Source organism: Phoca vitulina, unplaced genomic scaffold, assembly GCF_004348235.1.
Source record: "Phoca vitulina isolate PV1807 unplaced genomic scaffold, GSC_HSeal_1.0 scaffold90, whole genome shotgun sequence".
In the NCBI taxonomy this organism is placed as follows: Eukaryota; Metazoa; Chordata; class Mammalia; order Carnivora; family Phocidae; genus Phoca; species Phoca vitulina.
This window is the reverse complement of record NW_022589793.1, coordinates 1,220,758-1,248,734: the sequence shown is the minus strand read 5'-3', so window position 1 is coordinate 1,248,734 and position 27,977 is coordinate 1,220,758. Positions and strand designations below refer to the sequence as shown.

Here is a 27,977-nt window from a genome sequence, read left to right as displayed (position 1 = left end):
GGTGTGAGCCGCCCCGCGGCGGCGGCAGCGGGCAGCAGTTCTGGTCAGGAGGCGCGGCGGAGCCTAGGTGGCGTCGCGTCCCGCCGGAGGGCGGCTCTGGCTGAGGGCGGAGGAGCCGGTGGAGCGCCCGGGGCAGCGGCTGAGGCGGGACGGCGGGGGCGGGGGCCACTGCCCCCGGAGGAGCCGGCCGAGATGCTGGCGGAAAACCTAGTGGAGGAGTTTGAGATGAAGGAGGACGAGCCGTGGTACGACCACCAGGACCTCCAGCAAGGTGAGGGCGCGGTCGCCCCCCCTCGGGCGGGCGGCCTGGCCGGGGAGGCTGTCGGGCGCGAAACCGTTAAAAAGTTGCTCTTGCCGGCGGCCAGCGGACGCCAGGTGCGGGAAGGTCGGACGCTCACCTGGCGTGGGCACCGGCCGTGTGCCCTGCCCGCCGGGAGGCCGCTTCTGCGCAGTGACCCTCACCATCCCTGCGTGTGGGCCGGGTGCCGTTGGGAGCGCTTCCCGGGTTAGCTGGTTGAATCCTCACCGCATTCCTCGGAGGCTCGGGACGGCCTCTTCCTGGCTTGCACCCCGCGGCCTCAGCGCCTCCGGGGGACCCGCCCCCCAAGCCCGAACCGAGTGGGAGCTGCTGCAGGTGGTAGGGGTAGCAGTGCTGTGTGGCAGGAACCGTGCCGGGCCCGCCCACCTCACCCGCTCCATCCATTCCTCGGAGAGGAACTTCTCTTGTCCCCATTTCCCAGATGAGGAAAGCGAGGCTAAAACGGCCAAACGACTTCGTTCGAGTCAAGGGTGGAGGCCAGCATTTTTTTTTTTTTTAAAGATTTTATTTATTTATTTATTTTGACAGAGAGAGACATAGCGAGAGGAGGAACACAAGCAGGGGGAGTGGGAGAGGGAGAAGCAGGCTTCCAGTGGAGCAGGGAGCCTGATGTGGGACTCGATCCCAGGAGCCTGATGTGGGACTCGATCCCAGGACCCTGGGACCATGACCTGAGCCGAAGGCAGACGCTTAACGACTGAGCCACCCAGGCGCCCGAGGCCAGCATTTTTGAACCCACACACTCAGAACGAGGAGTCGTAGTCACTGCCCAGACCCTCTCTCTCCTTTATCATCGGTTTACAGCTTCTTCAGTTGGGTGTTAGAAAGTTGAATTTTTTTTTTTTTTTTTTTTGCCTATGCGTAGTTCACCAGATGCCAAGTGAAAGTGACTTGAGGCACTTCTGCCTCCGCCACTTCTTGCAGTTTGCGCTCTAGCTTTTTAGTTAAAAACAGGCATTCAGATCCTGGCCTGCCTTAAATTTCTTGCCAAAGATGTCTCCAGAGAGAAATCTTAGAGCAGCCTTCAAATTTGGAGCCAGTGCCCCCACCTTGTTTTGCGTATTAATAGCAGGAATTTGCAATTGGGGAAGCTTTTTGTGGGTTCTTAACACTGGTGCTCATTTAGTCCTCCCGTCAAGCTATGGACGTAGTAGATAGATACTGTTATTGGGGGAGCTAGGATTTCCACTCCAAACTTCAGAACCAACTTTCTTAGCCACTATACCGAACACTCCTTAGGAATTTTTTTCAGGCATCTTCGTCTCTGCGATTCGGTAAAAAGCAACTTTTTCAGCTTTAAACTTTCACTGAAAATTAACATCTCATTTAGTTGAATATTAAATGACCGTGATGTTGGTTCATGGCAATCACTGAACTTGGGGTGGGGGGGGATGTAGGCTTGAATAACTTGTCTTGTTTGCCTTTTCTAAGTACAAGCAACTCTTGGGAAAAGGTGATTTTTGATATGTCGCGGACAGTCACTTGAACCAAAGCGGTTCACCATTTCACTTAAATAGCCCAAGCTGTTCAGTGGCTGCACTGCAGTATGGGCCATCATGTGTTCTCAGTGTCCACAGGCAAATTTGTCTTATATTTTAACAAAACCTGTTTTCAAAATTCCCCATAAGGATTGATGGCCTAGTTTGATACTTTCTCCAAGATTAATGAGGAAACCACTGCACAATTGCAGCATTTCCCTACAATAAATGAAGCAGTTTGTATAATCAAAGCTAAATATCTTTCTTTAGCAAGCATTGATCTGTGCAGGCCCCCTTTTTTTAAATCTAGCAAACTTAGCACATAATAGAGGCTTAGTTTTTGTATTTGTTGAACTGAGTTGCTCACACAGGATTACTGTTTTCATGGCTCTCTTCCATCAGGTGCTTTAGTCCACACTGCACTTCCACCCTGTGGGAAGTTGTTAGGAACAACCAGTTATAAGATGTCAATCTATGGGAAACAAATGCAACATGTTGGCATTACATGTGGAACTCTTTAACCTCTGATCAAAACAAAGCCATCAGATGTTCAAGTTTAATGAAACCTTAATGAGCACAGGTCCGAACCTCCTTAATGTCAGTTTGCTTTTGGAATTTGTTCTCTGCTTTTCAAAAGACTTTTACATCTGTTATCACAATGGACTTTGACATAACCCTATATGTCATAACCAAGTGCGTGGAGTAGGAGTAGATGTGAAATTCCAACAATCATAACTCGTGAATATGGCCTGTAGAAGAATGAAGTCTGCACTGTGAATAAAAGGATATCTTTGTCCCAATTTTTAAAAATTATATGTTAAAGAACACCTAAACCTCTAACGAATTTTTAGGTGTGTTAATTTCTGAAAAATTTATTATCGCGTCTGTGCCAGGTATTCATCTAGGCACTGGGGTCACAGTGCCTATCCACAAGATAGGATAGATAGGATAGGATCCTATTCCTGGAGTTGACAGTCTAGGAATCTGTTTACTAGTGAAGCCTGGAGATGTTGCCTCCTGGTATGTGCCCAGCTACAGTGCCTGGCACGTGGTAGGCCCTCAGTAGATATTAGATGCTGAATACAGTTTGGGAGGAAGTCCTGTTAAACAGATTGATAAGCACATCTAATGGGATTTTATCAAGTGCAGACATCTGTTGTTTTTTTGGTTTTTGGGGTTTTTTCCTAAGATTTTATTTATTTATTTTGACAGCAAGAGATGGAACACAAGCAGGGGGAGTGGGAGAGGGAGAAGCAGGCTTCCCGCTGAGCAGAGAGCCTGATGTGGGGCTCAATCCCAGGACCCTGGGATCATGACCTGAGCCGAAGGCAGACACTTAATGACTGAGCCACCCAGGGGCCCCTGTTGTTTTTTTGTTTTTTAACATCCTCACTGTTAACTTTACTGAACAAGCCTTCTTTGGAGAGAGCTGCTAAAGACTTTTTAAGGTCCTGTTCTCAAAGTCATTAAACTACAAACTTGTTTTCTTTAGCAATAGAAGCATTATTTAAGTAAATCGACCATATCAAAGTTTGCTGGGGAATTCTTTTTTAAATTAAAACTGCTGAAAAATTCTAACCTCGGAAGGCTGTGGACCACCATTTATACCTTGTTAGAAACATGTAAAGCTTGTACAGGCTGAAGGAGAAAACCCTTTGCTTTTACAGAACACTTTGATAAAGGGACTGTCTTTTGTCAGAGAGCTGAGTTGGCACAATAAGAATACTGACAATGATCTCTATGGGTAAGATCCTTTCTGGGACAGCAGGAGCCTTCTGCGCAGGTAATGATGGTGCTTGCTTTGAAGTGTGCCCCTGAGAACAAGGTGGAAAGACTTCAGAAACTGAGTTTTCTTTTAGTCCAGCTGCTATTATAATTGTCATTTGGTGAGCTGTGCAAGCTTAGAATAAGGTTTCAAATTCCTACTATATGGAACGGCAAATTAAATCTTAAAGGAACCCTCATAGTTCTACTTCTTTTCATGATGAGTACATTTTCCATGTGTACAACTAATTTGCTGAATCATTGTTGAAGGGTCATTAAAACTGGCACCATCATTTTTCTTGATGTTTATATTCAGGTTTTTTGCTTTCCCAATTATAGTAACGTTGGCAACAGGAGTTACACAGAAGCATCACCAAATGACACATTTGATTTTGTAATAGGAAAAGCTTTCAGCCCCAATGTTGTTGAATTACTGCTGCAGACTACAGCTACCATGGGAATGTGTTGTCCTCATAGTTTGTGAAAACTGCAGTAAAATAAAAATATAGCAGTGGAATTTAAAGGTTTCAGAATTCTGGAAGAAAGATTCTTTGTAAAAAATCACTCCGCTGCCAGAGTTTATCCTTTGCTTTGGCATAGGGCTGAGTAGAGTAACTGTTTAAAGCTTATAGTTTACACTGTTAAAGTTGATGATTATCACTTGCAAAGATTAATTAGTGAAAATATTAAACATACGAAGGTATTGGTAGGTTGTAATTCTCAAGCCTGCAGTAAATGTGTGGCTGCCTAGCTCAGTTCACTAGGATTTAGAAAAGACAACCTCTTAATGAAAATCCTTATTGTAAAATAGAGATGACCAGGTGCATAAGGCTTCAAAACTATATTGTTTCCTTTCCTTTTGTGTCTTAATTAAAAATATAAAGGACATCGAGCATTCTCCCATTCGCCCCACTAATTATTTAGAAACCCTTCTTGGGCCTACTGCCAGCTTTTGGCTCCTTTTGGTTATGGAAGCCAGATGCTACACAACAGGAAATGAATTTTTTTTTTAAGACCAAAAAAAGACCCTTGTCTTTAAACTAACAGATGAAGTAATATCCTATTACGCAGTGTGACTTCACAGACACTTAATTGTAGTTGAGACTTGTTTTGCCAGAATTCTATCCTAAACTTCTATGAAATATTTAGGAGATTGAGACTTCAGGTTACTGAACCAGGTTGGGGCTTTGTTTACCTGGAAATAAGGATTAAGATAAGGACAAGTCTCAAATTCTTTTCGGCTTGCTATTTACTGGAACACTGCTGTGCTTGGCATCTCTTTTCGGCTGTGTATTAAGTAGTAGATAGTTTCATAACTGAATCAAAATAGTTGAAGATGGTCTCAAGTTAGTCTTGAGTCTGGAAGAGGGTTTGCCTCAGGTTTTGATCACTAGTTAAGAACACCTTTGGTGAGTCTCTGGTCCTTCCCAGTGAGGAATTACCACCTTACAACTGGCCAGGAGAGACTTAAGTAATGTTTAGGTAATGTTTATATGCTTTGTCTTAAATAAGCATGGTGGCTTCTGTGTGGGGCTGTGTATACACATTACATGTCCTATGAGTACAAAATAATTATTTCTGGAGCATCTGCATAGTTCCTTTTGCATTTAATGAAAACAGGATATTAACTTGCCTGGGATTGTGTGTGCTCTCACTGGCAGAGCGGGCAATAAAAGCCAAGTAGCTCAACTCTGATTTCTCATTGCCATCTATAAAAACAAGTGAAAAGATTAAGTACCTCAACGGGAAATTTACTCCCTACCTGAACAAAGAGGTATGCGGACCTCCCCATGTAAAGATGGCGTACTCTCAGTATGATGACTGCGAAGTTAGAACCTGTTGACAGTAGTTTCTGTTTTGCTGTGACTCACCATGTAGATTTGGTCAGGTCAGTTAGCATCTTTGTGCTTCACATTGTCTCATTTGAAAATCCAGGCTAAATACCTTGAAAAGATAGATTAATATCTCTTAAATGCTTTGAGCTGTTTGTAAAGGTTCTATGCCTTGTGAATAGAAGATGTTATTTCATAGACTTGTTATCTCAAGTCTTAAGTACGTTAATTGACGTCATTAATATTTAAATTACAAGAGAATGTGGGGCGCCTGGGTGGCTCAGTTGGTTAAGCGACTGCCTTCGGCTCAGGTCATGATCCTGGAGTCCCTGGATCGAGTCCCGCATCGGGCTCCCTGCTCGGCAGGGAGTCTGCTTCTCCCTCTGACCCTCCCCCCTCTCATGTACTCGCTCTCTCTCATTCTCTCTCTCTCAAATAAATAAATAAAATCTTTAAAAAAAAAAAAAAAAATTACAAGAGAATGTATCTTAACACCTGTCTACCAACATATATAGATTTATTATAAATGGGTGTAATGTTTTAAAATCAGCTGGAGTGGTGTGTGGTAGGTTTTGATGCTTTGTTTTTTCTTAATGAGGGAAAACTAAGTAGAATACTAATTATGCACTCTAATGGACAGGACCAGGTAACAAAAGTTGTGGCTTTTCTTTTACCACTTTCTCTAGGTTAAACCTGTTTTAATATCGGTGGTAATGAGTAAATGCAAAACCTTGTTTGTCAACCTCTAAAAATTGTTTAAAGAGCATATGTAGTGAGGTTCCCTGTTTTCATAATAAATATTTTTCCATAATAAATACTTTATATGACATTAAGCAAAATGACTTTCCATCATACTTAGAATAAAATTTAAATATTCTTTACCATGGGCTAAAATCTTACATGTTCTGATTGCTGCCTACCCTCCAGCTTCATCTCTTCCCACTCTCCCCTTCATGCTTCTGTCACACTGACTTTTTGTCGGGTCGTGGACTATACCAAGTTCTTTCCTGTTGGAGTGCCTCTGTGTGGCTTTTTTATATGGCGAGATCCTCATTCCTCAAGCCTCAGCTAAAATGTCCCCTCAGACTTTCCTTGTGACGTCCCTTTCTAAAACAGATCCTTTATTCATTATTACCACATCTATTTTTTTTCTTTCTCACACATCATATTTAATTGGTTGATAATTCTTTTTAGCTCTGCTTTAAACTGTATCCAGATTCCTACCTCTTCTCTCCATTTCTGCCAGTGTAGTCCGAGCCACCATCATCTCTCACCCAGATGATTGCTGCATCCTCCTGTCACCCTGCTTCCATCTTTGTCTCTTGCAGGCTGTTTACATAGCAGCCACTCACCCTGTCAGAAGCTTTCACTGGGTTCCATTTCACTCAGAGTCAAGCCAAAATCTTGACCTTCGTAGGCCTACACAAGCTGGCCTTAGAGCTTAGAGCCCCTCTGACTTGTCACCGTCTCTGCCCCCCATACACACTTTGTTTTGGCCTCATTGGCCTCCTTATTAGCTCCAGTCACACTTCTTCCTAGAGCCTTTGTACTTGTTTTGTCTCTGCCTGGAATGCTGGTCCTCTAGATTGATCTACGGGATCATTTATTCAGTTCCTTCACATCTTGATTCTAATGTCACCCTTGTCACATGTTCTTAAAGGTCAACCTTCCACATCCACATTCTTCATAGCCCCCTAACTTTATTTTTCCTCTTTAGCACTTACTGCTATTTTTTTATATTCTATCATGCTGTTTCTCCCAATAGAATAGAAGCTTCATGAGGGCGGAGAATTTTTTAGCTAAGTTCACTCTTATATACCTAGTGCCTAGAACGGTGTCTGGTATTAATGAATGTATGCATGCATTTATGAATGAAAAGTGTTCATCATGTTGGGAAGTTTATTTACTTATTTGCTGTCTGGCTTCTCCCATTAGTCTCTGGAAGTGTCAGGATGACAGGAACTTCATCCATTTTATTCACCATTCTATAGCTAAAGCTTAGTAGCATAGTGCCTAGCAATACAAACATTAATTTGTGAATCAATGCATACTAATAATACTTGGACTTTGTATGCAGCATAGTTTCTGAAGTCCTCCCTTATACATTATTTCATTTGATTTTCGCAATCTTACATTGACAGGACCGTCTTCTCTCTAGACAAGAATACCAAGTGTAGGGACCTTTAAAGTCACCATATGGAAAGTGTTAACCTGGTAAATGGTAGTCAGAACTGGACCTCAGGCCTTCCTACTCAATTCAGTGCATTTCTCACTATGTTAAAGGGCCTCCCATGAAACTTACTATGCAGGTATTTCTGTTACTATATTAGAACTAGTGTCCTTTTTTGTATCATTAAATTTTTATTTGGGGTATTGGGTATAATACATACAAATCCTGTCTTATGTACATATATGCCTAAGAAGAGAGGGAGTTGAAAAATGAGGTTCAAAATAGAAATAGTTTTGTGCTAACTCAAAGTATAAGCTACTGACATGTAATTACCTTAAAAACTGTTGCTGCGCTGCTTATCTGGTTTGTTCATCTTGGAGAGCGAGATGAAGAGAAGTAGACAGTGTTCTTATTACTGGTGTATTTTTCCCTTTTTTGACTTAATTTTTAGTCTCCTTAGGAGGCCAGGATCTATAACACAAACTTTACTTTGATAGTTGAATTCACAGCAGCCAGATTTCATGGAAACTTTAGAGACTATTGAAAGATCTACCTATACTTTGGCTCAAAGATCTCCAGAAAGAAAATAGACAATGAGGATATGAATAAGTCCAGTCCATGAGCAGATAATTATGATGTTAGACATCACTACCATGAATGATCATTTCTGAACCAGTGAATACATCTCCATAAAGTGGATCACTTTTCTTCAGTCTTACAAGTAAAGGTACATAAGAGGACACATTACCTGGTAGAGGGACCCAGTTCAACTGAATTTTAAGTAGAACTCAAGTATCTTTCTGTGCCATTCCACCTTCCATCGGGATCTGACTTAAACTTTATGTGTTGGGTTAGGTCTTAATTCATTCTTATTTTAAGGACTGGGTTATATAAAATGTTGAAGTGAGATCATTTGCATTATCCTAAGATTCACTTGTTGTGCTAGATCTCCAACTTGCTGCTGAACTTGGGAAGACATTACTGGATCGGAACACAGAGTTGGAGGATTCTCTTCAGCAGATGTACACAACCAATCAGGAGCAGTTACAGGAAATTGAGGTAATTTACTCACTAAGAGAGTTACACTTTGAATTGTGGCATGTTGCTGCTATTGACCAATCATGTTCTGCTAAAATAGAACTTTCAAAGAACCATTGGAGAGGGTGGGGAGGCTGATTTCTGTTTTCTTTATGCTTTCGCAACATACGCCTAGTGAAAGAAATTTCTCTTTTCACCTTGGTGAAGTGTACTAGAAGTAAATGGCCCAGTATTTACCAGTATGTGAAGTACAATAAAGCTGTGAATATTATACTTCATTTTTTACTTTTTTCTTTTAAATGAATTATGCAATATTTCAGATATGCCAAGTGGTATAAGAGAATAATACAGTGAACACCTGTGTACTCACCACCCAGCTTAAGAAACAACTAGCCACACTGTTGAGGGTCCCTCCTTGTTTTCACTCCCTTCCCCAACCACTGCCAAACACCATCCTAAATTTGGGTTTAGAAGGAAAAAATTTTAAGTTGTAGGACCTGATTTCATAATGCGTTTAAACTTCTTGTGCTATTCAGAGAGTCAGGAATGCCTGGCAGGCTCAGTGGGTAGAGCATGCAACGCTTGATCTTAGGGTCTTAAGTTCAAGCCATATGTTATGGGTAGAGTTTACTTAAAAAAAAAAAAAAAAATCATAAAATGGATATCTCTTTCTCCTTGCTATGATCTTATTTACATTTTTGGTAGATTTTTTTTTTTTAAATTAAAAGAGTACTTAATTCCCCTAGTTTAGCAAACTAAAATGAAAGATACTAGATTAAGGCATTAAAATGCAAGATGCTGGGGCACCTGGGTGGCTCAGTTGTTAAGCATCTGACTCTTGATTTTGGCTCAGGTCATGATATCAGGGTTGTGAGATTGAGCCCCCAAGAGGTTCCTCGCTCTATATCTACATGGTGTCTGCTTGAGATTCTCTCTCTCCCTCTCCATCTCCCTCTGCCCCTCCCTGCTGCTCACACGCATCCTCTCTCTCTAAAATAAATAAAATCTTTAAAAAAAATTAAAAATAAAAAATAAAATGCAAGGTACCGTCTTGTAAATGATCCCATTCAAGTAGTCCAGTTATGTGTAGGCCACCTGACTGTAAAGATGGTAATTTTGGGGAGCACCTGGCTGGCTCAGTCAGTGGAGCCTGTGGCTCTTGATCTTGGGATTGTGGGTCTGAGCCCCATGTTGGGTGTACAGATTACTTAAAAATAAAACTTTACAAAAATAAATAAAGATAACTTTGGATATTAACCCAACAGTTGTCCTATTAGAATACTTTGCTCCATGCTCTACCCCTCCACACACACCTCCCCCCCCCCCAAAAAAAGCTTTGCACTTAAAATTACAACTCCTTCCCCTCAAATTGGTACATGAGAAACAGGACTCTTATGTCCTTATGCACAAAAAATGTGAAAGACCTTAGAACAGTGATCAGAATTTACTGAGTGGGGCACCTGGGTGGCTCAGTAGGTTAAGCCTCCAACTCTTAACTTTGGCTCAGGTTATGACATCAGGGTTGTGAGATCGAGCCCCCCATTGGGCTCTGCAGTGGGCATGGAGCCTGCTTAAGATTCTCTCTCCCTCTGCCCTTCCCACCCACCCTAAAAACAATAAAAATAAAATAAGGCAAATTCATAATCTCAATATCCTTAATTTTACATAGTAGCTGTAGTTAAGATGTGTGTATCCAGTAGATCCTCTCCTTCATCAGGATCTATGAATATAAGCCAATGATGTGACTGGCTCTGTGAGAAATATACTTTTATAATTCTAGGAAGGTATATCTTATAATGCTATTAAAGTCATCAGCTACCATCTTTAGCACATTCTGTATCAAAAGAGCATAGAACATGCCATGCCCAGAATTGAATGTACAGTTGGCCAGAAACCTAAAAATACAGAAAAACCGGGCGTTTTTAAAACTGTTAAAACCAGGGGCGCCTGGGTGGCTCAGTCGTTAAGCATCTGCCTTCGGCTCAGGTCATGATCCCAGGGTCCTGGGATCAAGCCCCGCATCGGGCTCCCCGCTCGGCGGGAGGCCTGCTTCTCCCTCTCCCACTCCCCCTGCTTGTATTCCCTCTCTCGCTGTGTCTCTCTATGTCAAATAAATAAAATCTTTAAAAAAAAAAAAAAAACAACTGTTAAAACTAGCTAAGTATCATACATGGTCAAGGAATTCATACCTGCTTTGTGTCATAGACTTTGCTTTACAACTCATCAGAAGATTGCATAGAGCAGTCCTAGGGCATATGCATGAAGACTATCATATACTGTGAGATACATCTATTTGTATTTGGGTAGAAACATAGTCTTAATACACGGTATTGATGTTTTCTGTCAAAGCACCTATAAATCACTATAACTGAATACTATAACTGATAAGTATCTCCCAAGTATAAATGAAAAAAGTACAAATATTTGCATACATAAGAGAATGATGCCTGTTTGTTACCACAGGAGATCACAAACACAATTGCTTTATGATCTAAGTTACTTATTCTCTACCTTCTCCAACCCCGCCCCCCCCCCCCCCCCCGGTGGTATTGAGGATGATTAAACAGTTAAGACAGATTGTTGACATTCTGAAAAAAATCCACAGATCTTTGAGATTCTCTAAATCTACAAGTAATAGGGGCGCCTGGGTGGCTCAGTCGGTTAAGTGTCTGCCTTCAGCTCAAGTCATGATCCTGGAGTCCTGGAATCAAGCCCTGCATCGGGCTCCCTGCTCAGCGGGGAGTCTGCTTCTCCTTCTCCCTCTCCACTCCCCCCCGCCACTTCGTGCGCTCTCTCTCTCTCTCAAATAAATAAATAAAATCTTTAAAAAATAAATAAATCTACAAATAACACTATACCATCTATTGTCTTCCTTAAGGTGTTGCAAAGTATAATGGAAATGAAGTATCCAATTCAGATATTAATGATTAAATATAAATTTAAATTAAATATATGTATAAGCCATTCAAATAAATTTAATCTGGAATATTCCGGAACCATTTTCATGAATCTTGTTTCCATAATAGAGCACGCAGCCCCCTAGTTCATAGATCCAAGCATTGTAGCATTCAACATTTTACTCTTAGTCCAAAGCTGTGTTTTGACTGAGAACAACACTTTCATAGATTTCTTCTCTACCATTGCAGTTGGCTTTCTTCTTTATGTTTATAAATCACTTTATGAAAGTCAGTGAGGATAGGACAAAATGGGGAGATGAAATGGCAGTGCTGGTTAAGCCCGCTTACCAGCCAGAAGACCCTACCCACCCCCACCCCCCACACCCCCAGCACAAACTGGCCTTCTTGCCTGCTCAGGTCACATCTGTTCCTGTGCAGACTCACAAGTCACAACGTAGACTTCCAACAGTCTAAAACAAGGAAAGCCTGATGCTCTTATAAAAGGAAGCAGGCAGCCAAAGAGACTAATTCCCTACTAAAAGGTGACCCTTGCATTATGTGCTTCTTATTGTAACCTTCAGGAACCCCCTAAGCTTTATAAGGGCTCTTTCTTTAATTCAAACCTTATGTCAGTTGTTTTTTAAGTAAACTTTTTATTGAAATATGCATATAGAAAAAAAGCACAAATCCTAAATATATAGTTGAATGAGTTTTCATAAAGTAAATGTACTGATGCAACCAACACCCAGATAAGAAATGAAAACATTATCAGTTCTGCCAGTTGTCACTCCCACTAACCAGTATTCTAACATCTAGATTAGTTTAGCCTGTTTGAACTTTACCACTTATACAAGTTTTAAACTAACTTTTCAGAATGTTTATTGGGACTTTTCCTGACTAGACAGGTAATACATGATCATTTTTTTAAAGTTAGAAAAAGATAGTTGAAAACCAGAAAGTCGGCCCTTATCCTACCACCCAGAAAAATTTGAAATGAGACAATCCAGAAGAATAGTACTGGAACAAACTACTAAGAGTGGATAAAGAATCGTGCAGAACTGGCAAAAATACTAGGATAAAATCCCCCAAACTGTGACATGTTATAGGCATTATAGAAATAGACAACTAGGAAACTGTCAAGGGTATTTTGTAAGTAGAACTACAAGTGTGCTTTCAAAGACTCTGAGTGGGTTTCAAATAATCCTCATAAAAATTGATCAGTATTTTTTTAGTGATTTTTTTTTAAAGATTTTATTTGAGAGAAAGAGAAAGAGCGCGCACACAGAGAGAGAGGGAAAAGCAGGCTCCCCACCGAGCAGGGAACCCGATGCAGGGCTTGATCCCAGGACTCTGGGATCATGACCCCAGCTGAATGCAGATGCTTAACTGACTGAGCCACCCAGGTGCCCCTGTTTTGTTTTGTTTTAAAGATTTTATTTGAGAGAGAGATCGAGAACGTGCGTGTGCACACGAGTGGGGGAGGGGCAGAAGAGAGGGAGAAGTAGGCTCCCCGCTGAGCAGGGAGCCTGCTGTGGAGCTCCATCCCAGGACCCTGAGATCATGATCCAAGCCAAAGGCAGACACTTAACCAACTGAGCCACCTGGGTGCCCCTTAGTAATTGTTTTTAATGAAAAAGAAATTAAACTATTGAAAGTAATGATTAGCTTCAGAGATGCCTATAGCCTGTATGACTTTTATTCGGTGTTGATGTGAATCGTCTAATTTTTCAAGATTCCAGAGCAAGTTTTTCTCTCCTGGATGAGGAGGGAGGAGAGAAACTTTGGAGAGTAATGAGATCTGACACCATCAGACATAATCGGATTCTCTTAAAGATTCCTACAATCATGTAAGCAAGCCTACAGCCTAATGTTTTTGTTGCATCTCTCCTTGGAAACCTGCATTATTCCTACAGGACTTGTCACTACCACTTAAAGTAGTATGGTCTTCAGGGCATCCCTTGTTCCAAGAGCTTATGTCTTCCTTGGAAATTTTAAAGCATTTTATGCTTCCTTTACTACATTTATCAATATTCTACTGTATGTTTATTGATTTGTTCTAGCCCCCTCCAGCCCCCACCTATTTCCCATTGCAACGTTGAAGGCTGTTGCTGTGTTTATCCATGGTCTTTCACACATAGTAGATCATCAATAAATACTTGTTGAAATCAGTATCCTTTATTTTTTTTTTTAAGTAGGCACTGTGCCCAGCATGGACTTGAACTCATGACCCTGAGATGTGAGAGTCACATGCTTTACTAACTGAGCCAGCCAGGCACCCCTTGAAATCAGTATCTTTTTAAGATTTTATTTATTTATTTGATAGAGTTACAGCGAGAGAGGGAACACAGGCAGGGGGAGTGGGAGAGAGAGAAGCAGGCTTCCCGCCGAGCAGGAAGCCCGATGCGGGGCTCGATCCCAGGACCCCGGGATCATGACCTGAGCCGAAAGCAGACGCTTAATGACTGAGCCACCCAGGCGCCCCCCTTGAAATCAGTAGCTTAAGAGAGGAACAGATAAACAATTTGCAGAGCACTTCTAATGATTCCTAAACTGTGGGTTTCCACCTCTGGAGATTTTTTTTTTTTTTTTTTTTGAAGATTTTATTTATTCATTTGAGAGAGAGAACGGGAGAGAGAGCACGAGAGGGGGGAGGGTCAGAGGGAGAAGCAGACTCCCCGCTGAGCGGGGAGCCCGATGCGGGACTCGATCCTGGGACTCCAGGATCATGACCTGAGCCGAAGGCAGTCGCTCAACCAACGGAGCCACCCAGGCGCCCATCCACCTCTGGAGATTTTTTAAGGTGATACAAGGAGCTCTGGCTTCAGCATTAGAAGATTCAGGTTTAAGCCCTCGATTCTGTGGCAAATAGCTAGAGACTTTCGGCATGTGAATCACCTCTCCAAACCATGTTTGCTCTGCTGTGTAATGGTGGTAAGAGTGCTTGCTCTACATTGGCACAGGGTTGTTCTGGGGGATGAGGTTATGTAAGTGTATGTATTTTAGACTATAAATTGTTGCACAGTTTATCCGTGTTAGAACTTTAGTAATGAAAGAATCTTAATTTAGAAAAAAAATAAATCCTTTTCAATTACTGGAAAATTGGTCTTAAGAACAAGCCAAGCTTTTAATGGTGATATTATATTATAGATGGTTTTTATTTTCATATTCATGCCCTTTTTTTCACCCTTAAAATTTCCTACAGGGAAAATAAAATATTTTATTAAGGGGAAAGAGGTTTTTCAAAGGTAATAGGAAATATTTCTTCAGTATTGTAGAAGGTCATTTTGATACTAAATTCAGAGGATTTGGGTGGTAATCCTTAATATAAGGATAATCCCAACACTGCCTAAAAGCCAAATTTCCATTCCATTCCTTACGTGTTTTTAGTTGGGGTTGTGTCTGTCTTTTCCTGCATTCCAGGTCAAGGTTCTGCAATTACAAATAGGTGTTACTATAATCTTGCTTTCCTTTCTTTTTTAAAGGTTTGCCTCAGTTGTTAAGGTGACCTATTTATAGCTTTTGTGCACAACCTGAACCTTGTACTCCTAGTCAAGGTGGCATCCTACACAAATTCCAAGACACGTGTGCAATAACTCATGGAACTTAAACTTTGATACTCTGGCCTATAAAATTGACATTTTTGTCTGTGTTTTTGGCTATTCTCATGTTCCCCTCCCCATGTTTTGCTTAAATGTCTCCCTTTCTGCTATTTACTATGACAGATGCTTTTGTACTTGAGCGGTTTTTGGCACTTGAATTTTGGGATCTTGGCAGTCCTGTCAGATTCATTTGAGGCTGTGTATCAAAGATTCTGAATGAAGAAAACCAGAACATTAGAAGCGTATCTGTGCCTTTAAATGAAGGGTAGAAAATCAACTAACCCATTTCCTTCTACATTCAGAAAAAATTTGATAAATACTAATTTGAAACTTTGGAGACCAAGCATTAAAGCAGTGTCTGACCACATAGAGTTCTGATTCTCTGGCCCTATATCACTACTTGCTGAGAGAGCTAATAATTTTTCTTTTAAGTTGCTGACCAAGTTAGTCAGACTTCTTTGTTAGGTAACCTATTACAGATTCTTGGATGGAGGAGTAAAGGGCTTTTCTGATTAGTTTTGATTTAATAATAATAAGATTAAACTCCTACCATGTGAAAACAAGCTCCCTGCCATTCTTTAGATTGTCCTTAAAGCCAGGCCCTCTAAGATCAAAACATCATAAACTCTTCATAAATGGTTTCATTGTGTTTTTATCACAGGTTTATATATCAAACGAGGGGACTTACTGTAGTGTTTTTTGTTTTTTTTTTTAAATACAACCAAGTCTGTGGTTGCACTTTCCGAAGTTTCAGTTGTGTGGTCAGCCCCCATCCAGAAGCGGATGATTCATTCTCCTTCTGTCGCATGGTCAGAAGGTCCCTGGTAGCTTCACACTCTGTCATGGCGCCTGCGTCACTCACCTTACTTATCTCATCACGTGGTGTTTTATCATCTCACGTCATCATAAGCACAATGAGATCTTTTGAGCAAGACCACACTCACGTAACTTTTCTTACAGCATATTGCTATAACTGTTCCATTTTTTTTTTTAAGATTTTTTTTTATTTTTTTGACAGCGAGTGAGCATAAGGAGGGGGAGCGGCAGGCAGAGGGAGAAGTAGGCTCCTTGCAGAGCAGAGGGCCTGATGTGGGGCTCGATCCCAGGACCCTGGGATCATGACCTGAGCTGAAGTCAGACGCTTAATGACTGAGCCACCCAGGCGCCCTAATTGTTCCATTTTATTATTAATTTCTCGCTGTGCCAAATTTATAAATTAAACTTTATCATAGGTATGTATGTATGTGTAGGGGGAAAAACATAGTCATATATTTAGGGTTCAGAGCTATCCATGGTTTCAGGCACCTACTGGGGGTCTTGGAATGTATCCCCAGTGGATAAGGGGGGACTGCTGTAGCCCCTTTGTACTTTATTTGCATATTTACTTGTTTCCTTTATATTGGCCACAACTCTAATTTGAACATTATTATATCTTTAAAAGGGGGCAATGGGGCGCCTGGGTGGCTCAGTCAGTTAAGCACCTGTCTTCGGCTTAGGTCATGATCCCAGGGTCCTGGGATCGAGTCCCACATCGGGCTCCCTGCTCAGCGGGGGCAGGAGGGGGCTGCTTCTCCCTCTCCCGCTGACTGCCACTTCCCCTGCTTGTTCTCTCTCTGTCAAATAAATAAATAAAATCTTTTAAATAAATAAAAGGGGGCAACAATTTTGGGCCCACATAATAGCTGGTAGGAATTATGTCTTTCAGATTACTGGGAGGTATCTGCCGTGGGAATAAATACAGACAAGTCTATAAATGGGGAAAGAGGGGAAGGAATTAGTGGCTATTAGGACCTTTTCCCAAGAGGGTTATAACCAAAGCCCTTCTTAGAATCTTTCAATTAAGTCTCAACATTTTAGCAGTCTTAGTTGTGGTATAGAGCACGATAAGCTGTTGTGAATAGAGGTCTAGAAATTGCCATTTTGGGGGGCCTGGCTGGCTCAGTCAGTAGAGCATGTGGCCCTTAATCTCAGGGTCATGAGGGGGTGGAGCCTACTTAAAAGAAAGAAAAAAACTGCCATTTAGCCAATATTTTTTGAATCCCTACTATGTCAGGAATTGTGCTAAATGGACTAGAGAGAGAATAGGCTTCCCTTTTCAAGGAGGGTTAGAAAGACTGGACACTAACAAACACTTTGGTTGTTTATTGTGCTAATTGTTTTGAAGGAAATTAATAAGGTGCCTTGGGAGGAGTGCTGCTTGAGACAGGGTAGTCTGGAAAGGCTTCTGAAGAGGTTATGTTTGAACAGAGGCCTAAAGGACAATCGGAGTTCTTAACCATTTTTGTGCCATAGATCCCTTTGGCTGTCTGGTGAGGTCTGTGATGATCCTCTTAAAATATATAGAATAAAAGGGACTCTCTTATATTGAAATGCCTATCAAAATATTGAAAAAATAAATGTGTGATATGGAAATATGTTTTGTTATTAATAGATTAAATACCAAGATATAATTGTCAATCTAAAAACTAATTTCAAATAGTGATGAGTATAACCAATAAATCAAGATTTCTGCAATCACTTTCACATGATATGAAAATACCTGTGATTTCTGTTGGTGATGAAGTCCTAGGTACACCCTCATACTACTGATGGCTCGTTGCCTCCATTCAAAATCAAAGGAGGTGCTAAGTGTCAGAAATTAGAGAAAATGAAGATGTAACTTCTCCCTCATTCAAATTCGCAGATGCTCTCAGTTCTGTCTGTGGACCTCAGGTTAAGAACTGCTGGATTAGATGGAACCACCCAGGAAAAACACATCCCTGAAAGGAAAGGGGAACTTGCTTAGAGTGAGACAACTCCACAATTTTAGGGTAAAGGTACGCTGAGTGTGAAATAAGGATGAATCAATAGCTACCTGGTGAAGCTGAAAGAGCCACTTAAGAGACGGTTGGGAAAATAATTAATTTACATTGAAACACAAATAGATGATAGTAAGGGATTATTGGGGTTCTTTTAGGTATGATTAAAATTGTAGTTAAAATGAAAAGTCTTTTCTCTTAGAAATATATGAATATGTATATCTGACCTAAGATGTCTTGGATTTGCTTTAAAATGGTTGGAGATGAGAGAAGAAAAGTAGAGATGCAACAAGATTGATGATAATTGTTGAAACTGGATGATGGATAGATGAGGGCTCATTAAACCACTTTTTCCCATTTATATGTTTGAAATTATCTGTAATAAAAAGTTTTAAAAACGTAGTAGATAAAATTAGCTATTTGTAAAGTGTAAAGAGTCCGTATTTGGGTAGACTGAGGAAGCAGCACACAAGGTCAAGACAGCTAATGTGTTACTGTGGGGAAGTGTGATTGTAAGAACATATGACATGGAGCTGGTAAAGAAGGCTGCTGGGACAGTTATCATATCGCTTCGTCTTAGTGAAGAGCTGCAATTAAACTAAGTCTTAAGGAGGGAAACGGTAAACATTAAGCTTAAGAATCATTGTTGATCCAATGGAATATTACACAGCCATCAAAAAGACATCTTGCCATTTGCAACGATATGGATGGAACTAGAGGGTATTATGCTAAGCGAAATAAGTCAATCAGAGAAAGACATGTATCATATGATCTCACTGATATGAGGAATTCTTGATCTCAGGAAAAAAACTGAGGGTTGCTGGAGTGGTGGGGGGATGGGAGGGATAGGGTGGCTGGGTGATAGACATTGGGGAGGGTATGTGCTATGGTGAGCGCTGTGAATTGTGTAAGACTGATGAACACAGACCTGTATCTCTGAAACAAATAATACATTATATGTTAAAAAAACAAAAGTAGGAAGGAAAAAATGAAGGGGGGGAAATCGGAGAGGGAGACGAACCATGAGAGACTATGGACTCTGAGAAACAAACTGAGGGTTCTCTAGAGGAGAGGGGGGTGGGAGGATGGGTTAGCCTGGTGATGGGTATTAAAGAGGGCACGTATTGAATGGAGCACTGGGTGTTATACTCAAACAATGAATCATGGAACACTACATCAAAAACTAATGATGTGGGGCGCCTGGGTGGCTCAGTCGTTAAGCGTCTGCCTTCGGCTCAGGTCATGATCCCAGTGTCCTGGGATCGAGCTCCGCATCGGGCTCCCTGCTCAGCAGGAAGCCTGCTTCTCCCTCTCCCACTCCCCCTACTTGTGTTCCCTCTCTTGCTGTGTCTCTCTCTGTCAAATAAATAAATAAAATCTTTAAAAAAAAAAGAAAAAAACCTAATGATGTAATGATGGTGATTAACATAACATAATAAAATAAAATAAAAATAAATAGGCAAGATCATAACCTTAAAAAAAAAAAGAATCATTGTTGATCCAAGTGAATGCTGATGCTTCCTGGACCCAAGAGAAGGAGACATTAGTTTAGGGGAAGGGAGACTTCCATGTCCAAGATCAGCATTTCTCTAATAAGTGTGATCCATGGACCACTTGTACTGACATCACCTGGGGGTTTTGCTGAAAATGCAGAGTGCTGGCTCTACCCCAGTCTCATTGACTCAGAATTTTAGAGGAAAGGGGCCCAGGTTCCCATAGTTTAATAAAGCCCCCAGATGAATCTTAGCACACTCAAAGTTTTTGAACTATAACTGTAGGTAAGATGACAGTAGCTGCCTCTTACTGAGCAGTTTTACCATATGCCCACGCCATGCTGAACCCTTCACACACTTGAACCTTACAGCAACTGTTGTGAGATAGATGATGAGGAAATCTCGCCTGAGAAAAATTAAGCTACTTGCCAAAGGTCACCCGGTTAGAAGTGGTGAAGCAGAACTTCAAACCAAATTCTAACTCCAGAGCCAATGCTCTTAGCTACTGCTGCCTCCCACCAGGCTCTTTTCTTTGATCTTGTGCCCACCAAAAGTTTTCTGTGGGAATTGACCTCTCACTTGCCTTTTACGAGGCAGGTGTGTCCTAAGAGGATGTGAATATTCCAGTCATTGGGCAGAGACAGCTCGTCGTAAATTAATAATTAGTGTCTGGTCTATGCATTAGCCTTTTTTCAGTTGTTGTCAATCAGTCCCAAATAATACTTGAGACCTATATACTTGATATAAAAGTAGCTTGTGAAATTTCTGTACCTATTGTATGTATTCCTGTATTCTAAACCTTTGTTCCTAAGAGATTGAACACCTTCCCATTAGTGACAGGAACCTGCTCTGACATTGCTAGCCAGAGGCAGGGTTAAGGGCCTACTCCTAGGAGAAGCTGGTGGGTGTTGAGGGAGTGAAGAATAAACACAAGTTTCTGTAGGGACTGTGGTTGGTGTGTGCTCACTTACCTTATTCAATACTTTAAGTCCTACAAGATAGGTTAGTCATCGATCCACAACCCCTTATTTTCAATTCTGAACCCAAAAGGCTCTGTAAAACAAGATTATTTTTTTCTTAAGCTTGCAGCAAATTCATTTAGCAGCAAACCCTGACCTGAACTGATGGTGTGAGGCTGTTTATAACCCTTATTCATACTTTTTTTTTTTTAAGATTTTATTTATTTATTTGACAGACGCAGCAAGAGAGGGAACACAAGCAGGGGGAGTGGGAGAAGGAGAAGCAGGCTTCCCAAGGAGCAGGGAGCCCGATGGGGGGCTCGATCCCAGGACCGGGATCATGGCCTGAGCCGAAGGCAGACACTTAACATCCGAGCCATCCAGGCGCCCCTATTCATACTTTTCAATGCAGAAATATTAACGCTCAATTACAGGGTGCTGCCCATACCTCACTGAGGATGTTATAAAGTGTATGGTGTGTGTGCCATGTTGTCTTTCTAAAATTTAAAGAACTTTCCAAAAACATTTTTGGCCCCGAGAGTTTCAGATGAGAAAGTTGAAGTAATGAGAGTTAAGTGTTTTCTCAACACGTTGCCACCAAGTTGCATAACTAGATTTTTAAAAAGGTCACATAAGCTTTTATTCAACTCTGCCACATTGTCATTTAAAGAGCCCACTGAAAATCATTTAGCACATTCTTTGAAAGAAGTCTGTTAGCTTTGCAAATACAGTTGTACAGTTGACCCTTGAGAACACAGGTTTGAACTGTGTGGGTCCACTTACACAAGGATTTTTTTCTGATAGAGAACAGTAGTGTAAATGTATTTTCTCTTCCTCATGATTTTTTTTTTTAAGATTTATTTATTTGAGAGAGAGCAAGCACTAGCAGGGGGAGGGGCAGAGGGAGAAGCAGACTCCCCACTGAGCAGGGAGCCCGATTTGGGAGGGGGGGGCTCGATCCCAGGAGCCTGGGATCATGACCTGAGAGGAAGGCAGACGCTTAACCCACTGAGCCACCCAGGTGCCCCTTCTCATGATTTTCTTAACATTTTCTTTTCTCCAGCTTACTTTATTGTAAGAATATGGTATGTAATTCATATAAACATACAAAATGTGTTAATCAACTGTTTATGTTATCAGTAAGGCTTCCAGTCAATAGTAGGCTATTAAAGTCTTGGAGGAGTCAAAAGTTACACATGGATTTTCGACTGTATGGGAGTTGGTGCCCCTAATCCCATGTTGTTCAAGGATCAACTGTATAGTTGTATAAAAAGCCCCAAGAAAAGTGGGTGTTTTTTTTTGTTTTTTTTTAAGATTTATTTATTTGAGAGAAAGAGAGAGTGCAAGTGGGAAGGGCAGAGGAGGAGAGAGAATCCCAAACAGACTGCGCTGAGCCGTGGAGCCCAGTGCAGGGCCCAGTCTTACGACCCTGAGGTCACAACCTGAGCTGAAATCAAGAGTCGCATGCTTAACTGACTGGGCCACCCAGGTACCCAAGACATGACTTTAAAAACACTTTTCTTGGGGCACCTGGGTGGCCCAGTCGGTTAAGTGTCTGACTCTTGGTTTTGGCTCAGGTCATGATTTCAGGGTCGTGAGATTGGGCTCCACGTTCAGGTCAGAGTCTTGCTTAAGATCCTCTCTCCCTCTTCCCCTCCCCTGTGTGCATGCATGCTCTCTCGAATAAATAAATCAATCTTAAAAAATAAAAGTCATGTCTTGGGACACCTGGGTGGCTCAGTCAGTTAAGTGTCCGACTCTTCAGGTCTTGATCTTAGGGTTGTGAGTTCAAACCCTACATTGGGCTCTGCACTGGGCATGGAGCCTAGATAGGTAGGTAGGTAGGTAGGTAGATGATAGAATGAATTTAAAGCTGTGTCTTTGGTCTATTACCATTTGATCATTGGTGATGCTTCGAACCTACCTTTTTTCCTCTTTCTAGTTGTGTTCCAGGGAAATATTATGAATATTTCATTTGAAATATATACTGTGTTTCTTTGTCTTCTGGTAGAGTTGAGTAGGAGAAGGAATCAATGTAATTTAACACTGAGTCATGAAGACTGTGATTATTCCCCTTTATCCTTGGCCATTTAGAAAGCAATTTTAGCATTACCAGAATAATCTGGCAAATTTCTCATGAATGAGGAGGATTATGGTGATAACACTCTCACAATATTAAAAATAACAAGAGTCTTTGAATCATAGTAAGCTAAATATCTCTTTCTGGTTAAATTAATGTTATTTTCCCTAATTTTTGGTCCAGAATGGCTTATGTGGAAAAGAAAATTTGATCTTTTTCCAAGCAAAAAGTCATCTAAAATTCTCTACTTTAGGCTTTATTTCTGTAAAACATGGTATTTTTGCTTAAACATCAATCATGTGTTCCATTGCTTTTTCTCTTCTGGGGTTGTCAGTCTCACTTTAGATTTTCTTGTTGAATTATTAATTTTATGCATGTATTATGCTTTGTAAGAGTAGACCAGCCTCATACATAGGATGTTGGTAAGCATTAAGAAAAGTAAGCATATAAAGGATGGCCTGTACTTATTTCCTATTAGACAAGTATTTTAATTGGGATTTAAAGTTTTTCTTCACATAAACCTGTGGTATTGTGATATAATGAAAATCATGTATTTGATCTTCGTCTCCAGTTCCTGGCACAGAGCTTCTAAAACACTTGGAATTTCCTGAGTGATAGGATGGGAACTGGTTGCCGGAAGGAATACAGCCATGTTATTAGAGGGTTAGAACCATCAGTCCAACCCCCAGCCTGTGGGGGGAGGGGACAGGGGCTGGAGATTGAGTTCAGTCACCGTGGCCAGTGATTTCATCAGTCATGCCTATGTAGTGAAGCTTCAATAAAACCCTGAAACAAGGAACACACGAACGTGCTGGGAGGGTGGTGCGTCTGGAGAGGGCGTGGCGGCTCGGCACTACTCTTCACCCCCCATACTGGGCCCTGTGCATCTCTCCCATGTGGCTCTTCCTGAGTCAGTCGGTGGAAGTAAAGTGATTTCCTGAGTTCTGTGAGTTATTGTAGTGAATTATTGAACCTGAGGGGAGATTGTGGAAACCTTCAAATTTGCAGCTGGTTGGTCAGAAGCAGTGCAGGTGGTCTCTGGGTCTTGGAGCTGGTGTCTGAAGTGGGACAGTGGTATGGGACCGAGCCCTTCTAACCTGTGGCATCACTACAGGTAGGTAGTGTCAGAATTGAATTGTAGGATACCCAGTTGGTGTCAGAGAATCAGAGAGTCGGTGTTAGAACGCTGCCGGTATTTTGTCTGTTTAATGTATAACCTGGTCAATCATTTTCTCTTACAGTATCTGACCAAGCAGGTGGAGCTTCTACGGCAGATGAATGAACAGCATGCAAAGGTTTATGAGCAATTAGATGTCACAGCAAGGGAACTGGAAGAAACAAATCAAAAGCTAGTTGCTGACAGCAAGGCCTCACAGCAAAAGATTCTGAGGTAAATTTTCTAGAATCCATTGAGGAAGCCCTAGGGGGAAGTCATTTAGTATAAACTAGAAGAGAATGTGGCTGTAGTGGGTTTGGGTCAGTATGGGGTACGGTTTAATTTAATTCTTTATGGAGAATAGAGATTAAATAGAAGTCCTTTCCAATTAAGAAAGCCCAGTTTGAGTGGCTGGCAACTAATCTCTACTCACTGCTTATGCCCTTAATTTAATATGACAAGCAGCAAATGGCTTCTGTCTGTTCCTCATAGTCTGACCGAAACAATCGAATGCCTACAAACCAACATTGATCACCTCCAGAGCCAAGTGGAGGAGTTGAAGTCATCTGGCCAAGGAAGGAGGAGCCAGGGGAAATGTGACCAGGAGAAATCGGCACCCAGCTTCTCGTGTCTGAAAGAGCTGTACGACCTCCGCCAGTAAGAGCCTGCCCTTCTAGGGCATTGATGAGCAGGGGAGCATCTCACGTCCGTGACACATTCTGGACTCCAGTAGATTAAAAGTACCCTTTTATGAATGCTACTTGGCAATTAGACTACCAGTGGTTTGAGCAAAACCACTTAAACATACAACTGATAGAGTTCTTGGGTATTAGTAATTCTGCAAAAATTTATTTTTAAAAGCCTTGGGAATATTCATTTCAGTGCTTTTCATGTGTTAGGTCTTAGTTTAAATTAAAGTGTAGTACTTCTGATAGACTACAGGTTTTGGGGTTGTATTTCACATTAGAGTGGAAAAACTCGAGATTTCAATAAAACAAGTTTTTTCCTACAGAAATGCCTTTATACTTTAGAGTTAAGAAACTGAATATTTAAGAACTACTTCTTGAACACCTATTATATGGCAGGTGCTATGCCAGACATGAGGAGTGGTAAGCAAAATAGACCCAGTTCCTGCCCTCATACTTTCAGTCTCAGGGAGAGGCCGATACAAATCATCACACAAATAAACACAGGTAAAAGTTACCTAGGACTCTGCACGGGAGAGCTACTGGCTTCTGCATTTGGTAGGCTCTCAACCTTGACTGTTCATCAAGTCACGTTGGAGTTTTTCAACAGAAATACCAGTGAGTGCCTCAGGCCTAAATCAGGATCTCTGAGTGCTGGTAAAAAGCTGCCCAGGTGATTCTGATATGCAGCCAAGGTTAAGAACCACTGAGCCTTTCTAATTTCCTTGACATGTATCAGTCATATATCTGGGCTTTGAGAATGAGTGTTCTGTAGTACTTTTATTTTTTATTTATTTTTTTTATTGTTAAAGATTTTATTTATTTGTCAGCACAAGTAGGGGGAACGGCAGGCAAAGGGAGAAGCAGACTCCCCGCTGAGCAGGGAGCCCAGTGTGGGGCTCAATCCCAGGACCCTGGGATCATGACCTGAGCAGAAGGCAGACGCTTAATCAACTGAGCCACCCAGGTGCCCCTCTGTAGTACTTTTAATGATTAAAAAAATAGTCACAAAATTGTTTTCTCACGTGTGTTTATTTGCTAGCCTTACACAGTTTCATTTTAACCACTGCTCTAATGTAGAATAGGCAAAAAATTGATCACTGTCACAGTTCCTCAAAAATACTGAGTTAAAAAAAAAAAATCAGTCTCCCTCTTTTCATTCCCAGTTGACCTGTGTAACATATATACTTTTTTTTTTTTTTTGGTGATATATTCTTTTCACCATTTTTCTTCTAGACACTTTGTGTATGATCATGTGTTTGCCGAGAAGATCACTTCCTTGCCAAGTCAGCAAAGCCCCGATGAAGAAGAAAATGAGCACTTGAAGAAAACAGTGACAATGTTGCAGGCCCAGCTGAGCCTGGAGCGGCAGAAGCGGGTGACTCTGGAGGAGGAGTATGGGCTTGTGCTCAAGGAGAACAGTGAGCTGGAAGAGCAGCTGGGAGCCGCGGACGCCTACCGAGCGCGGGCGCTGGAACTGGAGGCTGAGGTGGCCGAGATGCGGCAGATGCGGCAGCCGGAGCACCCTTTTGTGAACGGCGTCGAGAAGCTGGTGGCAGACTCTCTGTTCCTCCCTTTCAAAGACCACAGCCAGAGCCTGCTAGAGGAGATGTGCGTGCCACTGCCGGAGGCACACCGGAAGCCTCTCAAGCGCAGCAGCAGTGAGACGGTGCTCAGCAGCTTGGCGGGGGGGGACATCGTGAGGGGCCACGAGGAGACCTGCATCCGGAGGGCCAAGGCCGTGAAGCAGAGGGGCATCTCCCTTCTGCACGAAGTGGACACTCAGTACAGTGCCCTGAAGGTGAAGTATGAGGAGCTGCTGAGGAAGTGCCAGCAGGAGGAGGACTCCCTGTCCCACAAGGCGGTGCAGACCTCCAGGGCTCTGGCCAAAGATCTGGCGGGGACGAACGCCCAGCCTGAGCCCGGCACCGGCAGCTGGGAGCCAGCCTCTGTTACGCCGGAGCCCGTCAGTTCCCCCACCACCACGGCACCTCCGGAATACAAAGCGCTCTTTAAGGAGATCTTTAGTTGCATCAGGAAAACTAAGCAGGAAATAGATGAACAGAGAACAAAATACCGATCTCTTTCCTCTCATTCCTAATTCAACCTCCAGCTCTACTACTAACTTGTCTGTCTGCTTTCACCTCTCTCTCCCACTCCGACAAGTGTTTGTAAACCCCACAGCCTGATAGTGCTCATGACGTTTGCCTCGTTGTTTGGCTTACTTAGCAGCTGCGAACAGCAGTGGGGAAAGAAGGTGGCTGCTGGTGTCAGTTCTATAATCCAGTTCCATTTAAGCTCCTCAGGAAATCCCACGACAGACTGGCCTCTGGCTGGCGCGCTGATTAGGTTGTGATTCCTTGAAAAGCCCTAGAACCAGCGGATGGGTAGATCCATGCTCCTAAGGGAAGCAGGCCTGGAGTTACTATAGTATATAGTACGTAGTGTATGGTATATAGGGGTAAAAGGGCAGAGCTGAAACAAAACTAAGGCAACTCCTACTGCCTCCTTGCTTCTCAAAACTGTAGAAATCAGATGGCTGCCCAAATGAAGTAGCTTTCACAAACACTGTTGGATACTGTGAATTCATTAAGAAGAATGTCCAGGAGAAAGCAGGGGTCTAATCCAAAATAAATGGCATTAACAAATACTCCGAGCCTTGAGCTTTGTTACATCTGCTACCAGTTGAGCTGTGACTGACAAGTCATCATAATGCATCTAAATCCAACCGATACCAAACTGAAAGGCAAGCTCTGGTTTGACCACCCCTCCTTCAGATGTTTGTGCTCAAAGCTGTAATGGTTAGCATAGGCAAGTATGTAAATCATTCTTAAAGTCAAACTAAAGAAGCAAGATCAAACCCCTCACTCCTACTGTGTTGTCCGAGCTAAGCTGACTGCCCTTACTCAGTTCCTGTGGTTCCTAGAAATGTTTTTGACTTGCTGCAGAAATTCCTGTCTGCTCCTTTACTAAACAGTATTTTTCTGTGGGAATCTACTCATCTTCTCACTTGCATACTTTTAATTTAAAACTATTTAAAAGAACTGAAGGTCCAGTTATTGTATATATTTTTCTAAAAACCAAATAAAACTACCTATGAAAATGAACAAATGGGTCACTTGCTTATTTTAAGCTGTAGCCCTTTTACTGTTATAACCAACTTTCCATTTTTTTTTCTTCCAACAGATAGCTCTGAGATTTGATCATGATTTATTTCTATTTTTTCCCTTTCTTTGGGATTCTCATATTGTGTTCATTAGAATATATGATTGAAAAATACTTTCAAATGTATATACTTTATATATAAATGTTCACTGTTTTAGAAATGTCAGACCTGGTTCTTAATTAGTAGCATTTGACTCAAAACATTTGATCATTCAATCATGGGAAAGACACTTCGCAGTATTTAAACATGAAAATGAGCACTAAATCTACATTTTGCTTTCATTTTGAGAAACAATACGACGAGTTTGTAAAGGAAGTCACCCTGTTTGACCTCCCAGCTCCTCCCCAGGATCAACTAGTTACTAGTTTCTTGTATATTCTTCCAAAATATTCTGTGCATACGTTAGTACATGAGTATGTTTCAATCGGCCTGTATTCTTAAACAAAAGCGTACACAACCACCAGCTGCCGGCACTGTAGCTTCCGTTTTCACCAAACCGTGCATCTCTGAAACATTTGTCTGACCATCTACATTCTTTATGA

The 27,977-nt window shown here is 41.7% G+C and overlaps 1 protein-coding gene across 1 annotated transcript; it reads left to right on the top strand.

Moving 5' to 3' along the window:
• The first annotated feature begins 188 nt into the window (after window positions 1-188).
• Window positions 189-26,599, top strand: CDR2 (cerebellar degeneration related protein 2). Its single transcript, XM_032396293.1, has 5 exons — window positions 189-271; window positions 8,510-8,622; window positions 23,669-23,817; window positions 24,076-24,240; window positions 25,506-26,599. Exons 1-5 carry the CDS (start codon window positions 193-195, stop codon window positions 26,368-26,370), a joined length of 1,371 nt encoding a protein of 456 aa, XP_032252184.1. The 5' UTR covers window positions 189-192; the 3' UTR covers window positions 26,371-26,599.
• Window positions 26,600-27,977: the final 1,378 nt, after the last annotated feature.